This window comes from Vanessa atalanta, chromosome 28, assembly GCF_905147765.1.
Source record: "Vanessa atalanta chromosome 28, ilVanAtal1.2, whole genome shotgun sequence".
Taxonomy (NCBI): Eukaryota; Metazoa; Arthropoda; class Insecta; order Lepidoptera; family Nymphalidae; genus Vanessa; species Vanessa atalanta.
In genome coordinates this window covers 4,294,437-4,306,211 of record NC_061898.1, presented here as the reverse complement: position 1 = coordinate 4,306,211, position 11,775 = coordinate 4,294,437, and the positions used below count along the sequence as shown (strand labels likewise).

The 11,775-nt window shown below is 33.4% G+C and overlaps 2 protein-coding genes across 2 annotated transcripts; both read left to right on the top strand.

The window, feature by feature from the left end:
- Positions 1-162: 162 nt before the first annotated feature.
- LOC125074823 (zinc finger protein 25-like) lies at positions 163-4,683 on the top strand. Its single transcript, XM_047686268.1, has 5 exons — positions 163-444; positions 1,304-1,445; positions 1,662-1,784; positions 2,112-2,372; positions 2,926-4,683. Exons 1-5 carry the CDS (start codon positions 289-291, stop codon positions 4,038-4,040), a joined length of 1,797 nt encoding a protein of 598 aa, XP_047542224.1. The 5' UTR covers positions 163-288; the 3' UTR covers positions 4,041-4,683.
- Positions 4,684-6,882: 2,199 nt separating this feature from the next.
- Positions 6,883-11,766, top strand: LOC125074830 (zinc finger protein 26-like). Its single transcript, XM_047686286.1, has 5 exons — positions 6,883-7,147; positions 7,743-7,884; positions 8,477-8,569; positions 9,430-9,603; positions 10,484-11,766. Exons 1-5 carry the CDS (start codon positions 6,980-6,982, stop codon positions 11,575-11,577), a joined length of 1,671 nt encoding a protein of 556 aa, XP_047542242.1. The 5' UTR covers positions 6,883-6,979; the 3' UTR covers positions 11,578-11,766.
- The last annotated feature ends 9 nt before the right edge of the window (positions 11,767-11,775 follow it).

Genomic DNA, 11,775 nt, shown 5'->3' with positions numbered 1-11,775 from the left:
GGGCTGTACCTCACTAAGCAATCTTTTAAGACATTTTATCGATACACCATCAGAAAGTGTCGAGAAAATTGAAGATGCAAAAACAAAACGCTTTCGTGATATATTGACTTTTATTATCTATCTGAATTTTTGACATTTGTCTTAAGCTTGTTGGGTTGGGAAGCTGTCGAATATTAAAAAACAATAAAATGTGTTTGCGTCTGTTTTTATTTCAATTATGTTAAATTAATGGCATTATAAGCAATAGTGTGAATGAAAAGTATTATTAATGCTAAGTTGTGACATAATATGGCCTTAATTAAGAACAACGGTTCTATAATTGACCCCGCGTTGTGTAGATGCTGCAGAGCTATAAAGAAATGCAGAATCCTAACATCAGAATACACTTGGATGGAGAAGAAGGAGATTTATGCAGATATGATAATGGATTGCTTCGGTATTCTCGTAAGTATTTAAACCATTTATTGCGGACATTGTTATATTTACTATAAGTTTTGATACTATTATTTATGTAAATAACAATATAAAAAAGTACAATTTTATTTATTTTTAAATTACAGTTATTTATCATTTTGTAAAACGATGTTCATAATGTTTTAACGAAATAAATATAGTAAGTAACTTGTTGTAAAGGCAAAAATTATTCTGTATTAAAACTATAATATATTATAATTTAAAATTTAAAAATAGTCATGAAGAAATGTGTTACAACTTCAGAACTTTTCTTGATATCAGATGTCAAGTGACTTGTTAAATTTTTGACTACAATAGATAAATATAATGAATTAGTTACCTGCTCAGAAATGTTCATTTATAATTCAACCTTTATATTTGTTAAAAAATATGTAAATACAAGTATTAATTAAATAAAACGCCTTTTGTCATTTCAATATTATAATACAGAATAACGGCCTCTAAATGCCCTATTGCTAAGACCTCCTCTTCCGTTACTTTTTTATACACAGCCAAGCATGAGATAAATGACAATCACAAAATAAAGCATATGAACTCCTGGTGCCCACCTGGCTTGAACCCACATTTTTCGGTTGAGATTGATATATTCCTCTATATCTTATCTCTTAATTAATTTTATAGTATATTCATATACAATGCTACTTCCATTTTTCTCTTCTTCTATTCCAAATTTAGTTATAAATTTCTAATATGAGTTTCTGCAACGATTTGATGAACTAGAAACGAGGATCTTTCACATCGTAAAATGCGTATACTATTGACTTATGAGGATGTTTATGATTGATGATGAGTATTGTTTAAGGTATTCTTGTTGTTTGTACCATTTTAGTTGTCTCATGTCGACGACGAGGTGAAGGATAGCGGCGTATGTGCAACGTGTGTCGTGCGCTTGCGCGATGCTTGTGCTTTCCGCCAACAAGTTTTGCAATGCGAGGAATTATTCCTGAGTGCCAAACTGGAAGATAGAGATGGTAGACATTAATGTTTTATAGTTACAAGTTTTGTTTTTTTTTTCTAGATAAAACTAGTTTCGATGCTTTGACTTAGACATAGAAAAATAAAAATAAATACTACAGAATACATTTTATCAGCATTTTGCGTAAATATTTTTACATTTTAATAAACAACCGTTACAAAATTGTAGAAAATTTATTTCAATAAAATATTACTATTTCTTTTTCCCACAGACACAAAGAAGGACACGGAAATTGAACTGAAGACCGAGCCAAAGGATGATTGCAGTGAACACAATTCATCGAACGAGGAGCACCAGGAGATCATTTCTTTAGATTATCCACCTGCGGTTGTAGGTATGTTAGTGCTGGTTTAAGGTACCCAGGATGCAGACAACTTTTACTTTTTTAAAGTCACTGAATTGTTTCATAATATATGATATAAATTCACCATTGGGAGGTAATGACAGATATAAATAATACATTAATACATTCGACGTAACTGCTTTGAATGTATTGCAGTCATAGTCTTATGGCCCGCTTACACTAGCGCGTACTACTATCGTAGCAATTTGATAACAGAATTTGATATAAAATTAAACTATACATAAACATACTTTAGAGTTACTTCAGATTAAATTTCTATATAGTTCACAGTTCTTTATAATAAAATAAAAATTCCAGATGTTAAATCACCGAAGAAAGAAGAAGATGAAAATAAACCAGACTTAGAAACTCATAATAATATAGCTAAAGATATGGACATTGAAATAGATGATATGGACGATGATGACTACCACGACGACTACTCAGGATCTTCATCAGATTCTGACAAGCCCATAAAAAGGAAATCTAAAAGCAAAAAAACGAAAGGCACCAAGAGTAATGGTACCACGAAGAAAAAGGTACTGAAGGGTAAAGGGACCAAGATGAAACAGAAAGCAGGTATGTTTTATGAACGTATTCGTTTTTATTGGTTAAAAATATGTAATACAACCCGCATTTTAGCAATACGGTTGAATGATACAAACTCGCAGAATTACTGGCGTCAGTTATTTCTTCGAAGTCTTCTTGAATGTAAAGCTCTTAAACTTAATCCATCACTTCACATCACATCGTATGTATGCAATGTGCTATAATTTATAACAACAAATGCAAGATCTTGATATTTTTGTACAGAATTAATTCAATTATAACTTTAAAAACAATTAGTTTTAGGTTCTTTGAAAGTTAAAACTATTTGGTGTATTGTCCACTTGTTGATGTTGTTTATTAAACACAAAATTTTATTTTTGAGCTGGTGCTCATAATCCCTCGAAGTAGAAATTACCAAATTTAAAGATCGATTGGCAAAGAAACTGATTTCTTGACAATAGCTCTTGTTAAGGATCATATGGGTCTTACGCAAGGGCCTAATATAAAACGAGAATCATAATAACCACTTTTATCACCGCTTTTGCGATATGGGTTAATTTTACTCCTTAATATAATATTGCAGGTTCTTCGGTAGAAAAGAAATCTAAAATTAAAAAGCCTCCCGTAGAAAAGAAGAATACGTACGATCGTGATCTTGATTGTATGTCTGAAGAGAACCTCCTCACAATCATTCAATATTCATACGTATGCCCATTTAAGAATAGAAGAAATAATTATTATTGTTTCTACTGTAAGGACTATTATCCAAAGCCCGAAGACTTGAGAGAGCACACGGTATCCCATGACACAAAACCATTCCAGCTTTTGATGGGTTACAAGAAAATGCCGAAATTAGACATCACAAGAATAGACTGCAGACTGTGTCCGATGAAGATAAATGATTTGGAAACATTCAAACAACATATAGATCAAGTTCACGACAAGAAAATATATTTCGAAGCGCCAGACAAGATGCTTCTGTACCGATTAACGTGGAACGATCTAGTTTGTGTTATGTGTAATGATGTGTTTGAAGATTTCAATACTTTAAACACACACATGGTGGAGCATTTCAGTAACTACACATGTGACATATGTGGTGTGTGCTTCTTAGAGAAACCTCGCCTAGACGCTCATTTGAAACGCCACAAAGACGATGAGAGACACACGTGTGAAGTGTGCGGTAAAGTTTTTAAATCGAACCATTACAAGGACATGCATGTCGATATAGTGCACAAAAAGAAAGCAATAATTCGGTGTCCGCGTTGTGACGAGTGTTTTATGTCTTACGCGTTGAAAAACAAACATCTGACTGAAGCGCACGGTCAGAAACGTACGTATCCGTGTAATTTATGTGACAAAGTGTATAATAGGCAGAAGACGTTGACAGAACACCAACGGAGGAATCATCAGAAGGTTCTCAAGCATCAATGTGAGTATTGCGATCAGAGATTCTATTTACCATCGCGTTTGAAGGAACACATAGCGACTCATACCGGCGAAAGGAACTTCAGATGTGAGTACTGTGACAAAAGCTATCCTCGCCTCAAATCGTTACAATATCACATACGAACGCACACGAACGATAGACGGTACCGGTGTCATATATGTGGTCAAGCGTTCATACAGAATGCAAGTCTTAAATCACATATAAAGAGTCATCATCCAGAATGTGACATAGAAGGATGTTATTTTTAGCAATATTATATATCTAGTAGTTAATTATTGTAATTTAAGAAAAGGAAAATGTACATCACTTTATCAATAAGCCCTATCTGAAAATTTCCAAATTGTAGGTGGAAATTTGCAGGATAAAGCTTCAAAATATATCAACAAAACATTAAGAAAATTGTCATTGTTTAACTCGCTCAGTCTCAAATTTCCATAATAAATCTAAATTTGTGTTAAATAATAATTATTAAGGTTTAAAACTTCATACGTTAACAAAGAAGACGAATCTAAATAAAAATCTCACATAATAACTTTATAACAAAAAACTTAAATGAACCATCTGATTGTAAATGGTCAAATCTGCTCACACCTCAACATTGGCGATCTAATGTAAAAAAATTTTAATGTGCAAAGAGCAAATATTGATGCCTGCCAGATTTTAACCCAATTTAGTTGGCGTGAACCTACCTAAAAGCCCTTAAGTCGCAGAACGCTTTTCTAAATTTACCTGGGTAGGTCCCACTTTCACATCAGTGCTTAGTACTTGCTTGCAGTACCTTTGATGTTTCTGTTTGACGGTAAACCAGTCAGTATACAAATAAATGGTGCATATTATCTTAATTTGTAAATCATGATGTGGAAAAATAAACTTTTATGAGTGATGACCTCTTACTACGAGAGCCGAGATGGCCCAGTGGTTAGAACGCGTACATCTTAACCGATGATTTCGGGTTCAAACCCAGGCAGGCACCACTGAAATTTCATGTGCTTAATTTGTGTTTATAATTCATCTCGTGCTCGGCGGTGAAGGAAAACATCGTGAGGAAACCTGCTTGTGTCTAATTTCAACGAAATTCTGCCACATGTGTATTCCGCCAACCCGCATTGGAGCAGCGTGGTGGAATATGCTCCAAACCTTCTCCTCAAAGGGAGAGGAGGCCTTTATCCCAGCAGTGGGACATTTACGAGCTGCTAATGCTAAAAAAAATGACCTCTTACTATTAGCTAATCATTTGCTGGGTTGCTTTCCAATCATAAAAAAATGAGCAACGCACAGTTTATTCTCGGTGTTTATAATTTATAAAAAAAAACTAACTTCCATAGTTTGACTGAAGTTATTTTTTATGGCAGAACACTCTTGATGTAAACGTATATTAATTAAAAATATGATAATACTATAACCATACATAGTTGCCTCAAATAACAAGTAAACGTAAACGGTAAAATATTTGTAATCAAATTTAATAGAATTTTTACAAGTGACAAAGAATATCAAATTAAAAGAGTTTTATTACAGCAATTTATGCAATTATTATCATCAGTTAATATTAAAATCTCTACAATTTGTAAATAGCAAAGTTATTTGATAGAAATGAAGTTTTGGCAATCGCTGTTCGACTCTATATTAAATGCCAGTTATTGAAATGGTGGGTTCCATCATCGACGCGTGAAGAGAATCATTCTCTCTGACTGTACTGGCCGTCTTCGCATTTGGTTACTGTCCAGTTACCGTCAGGTAGAATGGAGTCATATGCTCAATCGGCTTGTAAAAAAATATCATGAAGACACATATTAACTTCGATACTTGGACGCTATGATTAAAATTTTCAAATATAAATGTAAAAAATGTAATTTATCTATCATCAAATATTTTTTAAAATCACTGAAAAAATCTTTAATCAGATATTGAAGTCCTTGCACGAATTCTATTAAAATTGAGTATAATTTGAAATGTGTTGAAAATAAGGCTTTAATGAATACTCAAATCACAACTGAAATAAAATAAAAGTGTTTTATATTATAAAGATATTTTATATTTGAAATACAATGTACTATTGTTCACATAAGATAATTTAAGTAGCGACCTTTGACTAATATAATTTAAATGGACGAGCCTGAGCGCGCGGTTTTTTAGTTCTATAAAATGAAGCTCTCGTAAAATTTAGTCCCATGACCAATCTAATTCTTAGTTTAATGGCTTTTAGTTGTGCCGACAGGGTACAAATTATTACGCCAATGTCACATAAGATAGACAAAACACGAATGATATTGATTACCGATCAAGATTGAGTTGACAAGACGTCCGTTTGTTGTTTGTTTCATTTGTTTTGTGTCATTATTATTGAGCACTTTGTATGGACAAGACTCGTCGATTTAATTATATTGGGATAACTAATGAACCTTATTATACAAGAAATCAATAAATTTTATTTCGTATCAAAATTTTATTTTAAATTATTAATTTTTTAATAAACTTATTTGTACATAATGCTGTTTTATTGATTCCAAAATTTGTCCTCTTCAAATTTGTTAAGATATTAAATATTTTAGCAGATATTTGGTTTGTCCTTTTTACGTTAACAATTGAAAAACTAAAATAATATCGTAAAGATCACATTTATTTTATTCTTCTGATACGATCTAAAATATAAAACACTAATAAATGTATCTAGATGCCTTAAGAACTTATTTTGTGAAAAACTACATATATACATAATATGAATAGGTAGTTATTTCATGATAAGTGCTTTAGAAATAAGTGCATGAAGGAACAGTTTAAAAAGTAAAACAATATTATAATTAAAGCGACAAAAGCTTATAAAGTGATATCGTTTATAAATTAAAGATATTTAAAAAAAGACAGTTGAGTTTAAACCTTTTTAAGTGTATTTGTATGATAAGAAAGAAGCAATCGTATTACAATTTTATTTATTTAAAACTGCAATATTTTTTTCTTAAAAGGTACAAAAACTATCGACTTTAATTAAAACACAACTATATGACATGCGCATCACTACAAGTGAAAGCGAAAACGAAACGCTGCTCTTGTCAAACTAAGATATTTTTTTTTATTATCGAAACTCAAAAGTCAAGTTGACAATAAAATAGGATCAAGCCTAATAATGGAGCTCCTTGCTTCATCAGTATTTTGTATATTTTCTATCAATAAAAGTTAAATTAAAAAAATGGAGGACGTAAATTTATCAAAGAAAAATAAAGGACCTTTAATTGACCCAGCTCTTTGTCGTTGCTGCCGTTCCATAAAGAAATGTCGGCTTCTAACAACAGAATACGAATTCATGGGAACGAAGGAAGTGTATTCGGATATGTTTATGGATGTTTTCGGTTTACTTGTGAGTAAATATACTATCAAATACTAAAAACTAACAACTGTACTTTATATCTCGCAGTTTTTTATTTAAAAATTAGCTAAAATCATGTTTCATAAGCCAAATTGCATTTTCGATTTCTCATATTCTTTTAATAGAAATCTACGAAAATTTGTAAGTGTAAATAACTAGATATGTCCCGCTTTAACTTTTGGTATATTCGTACCATTCTTGGTACTTAACTACTTACGTATTAACACTACCGCAGCAAAAAAACAATCTTTAACGCTCTGTCAAATTTGCGAATTCACGTACTGGCAACCTTAAGAAAGATACAGGGTGTTGGGAAATCGGATCATGTGGGATTCCTAACCAGTGAAACCACGGCGACGACGTCCTGGGCACTGATTGAAGAGGCTGTGGGATAGTGTCGATAAAACGCATCGCATTCTCTGCCGTGCAGTGCTGGTGCTTTCCTCAGGCAGCGGTCACGATCTCGCCCCTCAGCACTCTCTAATGAGTACGGCAACACGAGGCAAACCTGGTTGCCAATCTCCTAAAAAAGTATCCAATACTTAAATTTTATTGTAGTTTTGTTAGCATATTTGATGATTTTCAGTTATCACACCTAGAGGATGATAGCAAAGAGTCCTGTATTTGTGCGACGTGTGTTTCCCGTCTACGTGAAGCGTGTGCATTCAGACGTCAAGTGCTCCAGTCCGAGCAGATGTTTTTAGAGGCTCGGTTACAGAATAAAGATGGTAAATTCTATAAATAAGTATTTATTTGTATTAAATTAACTCATGTTTACCAATACACATACAATCAGAATAAAAGTAACTCAGAGATTTATAATATCAGAAAAAATATTTTACTGAATTTATTTGGACCGGAGTCGTATTGGATAATTGGACATAGACTGATAATAAAGAAAAATAAATGATCACACACATAATAAACTTAACAAGTATATTTAGCAAACACAGTTCTATAACCATAACAGTTGAAATATATCTGGACTCCAGCGAGTTCCAACTTGCTACAACAAAACAAACCGAAAATTACTTAGTTTTAATTTTTTATATTACGCTTAGGACCGATTCGGTTAATCGACATTTGGATAATCTGCGTTCTACTGTAAATACAAATAGCGTAAATCTCATAGAAAAATTTTCAAAATATCTAAAAAAAATTGCTATGTATGTAGGTTTTGAGACAAGTTTATGGCTGGGTATTTCGAGTTCCGAGATACTTACCTAATTTTGACAAAGATGACTGTTTTTTTTCTGAAAACTCTTATAGATGGAATTGTGTATAATAAATTTAAACGTAATGCGTCCAATTATGTTTCAGAAAATGACCAAAATGTGAAAATCGAAGTAAAAACGGAGCCGGCTTGTGAAAATGATTCCAATGACGTCACAGATGTACAAGACGACCATTATGGTAAGTATCATAATCTACGTAGAAGTATTTTGATATACATTAAAGACTTATTTTTAGTAAAAATAATTATACTTAGTCTATATTGAACTCGGTTAATGTGTAGCCTCTTATTAGTCCAAGATGTTATAGTATCAGTTCAATAATCGTAATGACTTGTATAAGATACCGAAGTTCTGTGTTTATAATGGGAAGTAGGGTTGTATCTGGTATGATGGCGAGGTTTGCCATGGTGTGTTTCGCCTCGCTAACCCGCGCTTTCGTCCTTGCCTCGCCTTGCGTCCGATCTTGCAGGTATTCTCCAGATCTACCGTGACCCGTTACCTGTGTAAGTCGGAAGGTGATTTTTCTCGTTCAGGCGGGCTTCTAAGGCGGTAGTATTTCCAACGACTCGCTTATACGCGTACCTTTCCTCGTGAAAATAGTTGCGCCACCTTTCTAGAGCCCTCCAGTGTTACCGCTGCTTATAAGCCTCGAGCGCACTCGTTGGCCCCCTTTTTCACCTTTCTGACAGAGATCACGTGTCTACTGATAGTCCATATATCCTAAATCGGAAAGCGCGCTGGGACTGTTGTCCTGGTAAGCGCATCTACATCCTAACCTACGTCAACCTACACGAATTCTCTTACGACACACGAGGGGGCGGATCACCGCCACCACCAGACTCACTGAGGAGAAACTAAGTTCCCCCATCTGCGAATCAGATTTCGTTGGACAAGGGCTCTGATTCGCACCTCCTCAGATCCAGATCTTTCAGATTCAGTGTCGGAATTCAACTAGCTTCTTTGATTTTTGAATATATAAAAGATGTTTTCTGAAAAGTTGATAGAAAATTAAATTAAATTATTTTTTATAAATTTCAGATGATGATTTAACGATAAAACTAGATTCACAAACATCAATAGAAGACAATCTTAAACCGAGGCTACCCTTAAAGAAAACTAGAAGTACCCAGAAGAGCAAAGTTTGTAAGGAATTGAGAAGTGGCGGGAAGATGCACAGATTGAGGGAAAAGCTAGATAAGCTGTTAAAAACAGGTAATCATTATATTTTTATATAATTAATGGTAACATGATTTATGTACTCTGTGATAAGGGTAAATATCAAGATTAAAATTAATTAATTTTGTTCGACTGTTCCCTAGAAAAAGAGATAATATTAAATCTAGCAACATTTGTATTTGTATAAAAATAGATTTTTTTTAATGATAATTTTAACATATTTTTCTTAAGATGCTATTATGAATATATTATTTGAGTTAAGGTATACTCAGACAGGGGTTCAAAGGCGAAAAAGAACGACTATTTTTTTATCTATTTAATGTTAAGTATTAATGGAAAAAAATCGTTAAGAAATCTATAGACAAGTGTAAAATGCTTTAATTTTTGTCCTAAACGCAGAAGACTGCACATTTGTAGTTTTTGGGAGGTTGATTACAATTTTAATAGGCTATTCGACTAGTTTTTAAAATCCATTTTATATTATTGAGTAGAGGTTAAGGAACCCAGTAAAAGTTGTTTTTTATAATTCTAGGTCATATTTGCTGAAAAATATCAAATTAAAAATTCCATATTTAAATAGCGCGCGAAAACGCTACTTTGATAATATGGCGCTGCAATGGGGTCGGTGACGTCACTTGCCTGTATTGTAATCTGTGGCACATATAATACACATACAGTAGGCAAACGAAATTAACCAGCAAGTGATGTTATCATAAGCTCGACCAATCAGGAGCGTTTTGTGTCACGTGACAAACGTTTAAAAAAATGGATTTTTATTTATGGATTTTTGAATAAATTAATTATTATTTTTAACTTTCGTTAATAAATAGCCATTTTTAATCTCATAATATATAATGATTACAATAATTGACACTCTATTTTTCGCATTGTCAAATAGCCTATTGTTTTATTGCAGATTCGCCGCCTCAGAAAAAATTACAATTAAAGAAACAAGCCATCGATCACGACCAAATGGCCTTCACGAACACTATCACAATCGTTCACAACTCATACGTCTGTCCGTTTCATAATCGCATCAGCTTTTATTACTGTTACTATTGCAAGGACCAATTCACGAATCCCAACGAACTCAGGGAACATACACTATCCCACGATCCGAAAGAACTCTTCGAAGATACGACAGAAAATAAAAAAACTCCGAAAATCGATATTACGAGAATCGATTGCAGACTTTGTCCGGAGAAAATCGACGACCTCGATACATTTAAGACGCACATCACTAATGTACACGGGAAAGTTATTTATCCCGTGACAAATGAATTTTTGAAGTTTCGTCTGACATTAAATAATTTGACGTGCACAGAGTGTAATAGTGTCTTTCCTTATTTCGATTCCCTTAAAAAACATATGATCGATCATTTCGGTACGTTCACTTGTGATATGTGTGGCGCATGCTTTTTAGAACAGGCGTCATTGAGAACGCACATCAAAGCTCATAACAAAATTGACGTGAATTTTCCATGTGAAATTTGCGGTAAAAATTTAAAATCGAAATATAGCCGAAGCTTACACGTCGCGACTGTCCATGAAAAAAAACCTTTCGTTAATTGTTATAAATGCGAGGCGACGTTTTTGTCGTACGCGTTACGTAATCGTCATTTGATCGAGGTCCACGGTGATAAACGCACGTTCCCTTGCAAGTTGTGTGATAAAGTCTATAATAGACGCAAGACGTTGATGGAACACAATCGTCGGAACCATTTGAAAGTATATCGACATCAATGCGACCTTTGCGACCAGAGGTTCTATTTGCCGTCTCGTTTGAAAGAACACATGGCGACTCATACGGGAGAAAGGAACTTTAGATGCGAGTTCTGTGATAAAAGTTATCCCCGATTGCAGTCCTTGCAAGAACATATACGATCTCATAGCAGCGAAAGGAGATTTAAGTGCGATGTTTGTAATACAGCGTTCACGCAGAGCGGCAGTTTGAAAAACCATATGAAAAGTCATCACCAAGTTTTCGAAATGGAAGGCAGTTTTAATTAATGTAAACGAAAATTAGTTCAATTTCTGAAGTATAAATTGGCGGGAAAATTTAATGACACTGACATTTCGATGATTGTGTGAACAGATTAAAAAGGTTTTTGTAATAATGTTTGTAAAGAATGATGATAATTTAATTGCGCTTAAATGTAAATAGAACAATTTGTATAATTTATATAATGTGATGTATGTAATTTAAAT

What these genes read in the sequence shown, in the direction of transcription:
- LOC125074823 (XM_047686268.1), top strand. Translation starts at nt 289, where the DNA reads ATGGCCTTAATTAAGAACAACGGTTCTATAATTGACCCCGCGTTGTGT. An exon ending in TTATCCACCTGCGGTTGTAG is followed by an intron (nt 1,785 to 2,111) that starts GTATGTTAGTGC and finishes TAAAAATTCCAG; the next exon opens with ATGTTAAATCACCGAAGAAA. An exon ending in CAAGATGAAACAGAAAGCAG is followed by an intron (nt 2,373 to 2,925) that starts GTATGTTTTATG and finishes ATAATATTGCAG; the next exon opens with GTTCTTCGGTAGAAAAGAAA.
- LOC125074830 (XM_047686286.1), top strand. Translation starts at nt 6,980, where the DNA reads ATGGAGGACGTAAATTTATCAAAGAAAAATAAAGGACCTTTAATTGAC. An exon ending in TGGATGTTTTCGGTTTACTT is followed by an intron (nt 7,148 to 7,742) that starts GTGAGTAAATAT and finishes GATGATTTTCAG; the next exon opens with TTATCACACCTAGAGGATGA. An exon ending in TGTACAAGACGACCATTATG is followed by an intron (nt 8,570 to 9,429) that starts GTAAGTATCATA and finishes TATAAATTTCAG; the next exon opens with ATGATGATTTAACGATAAAA.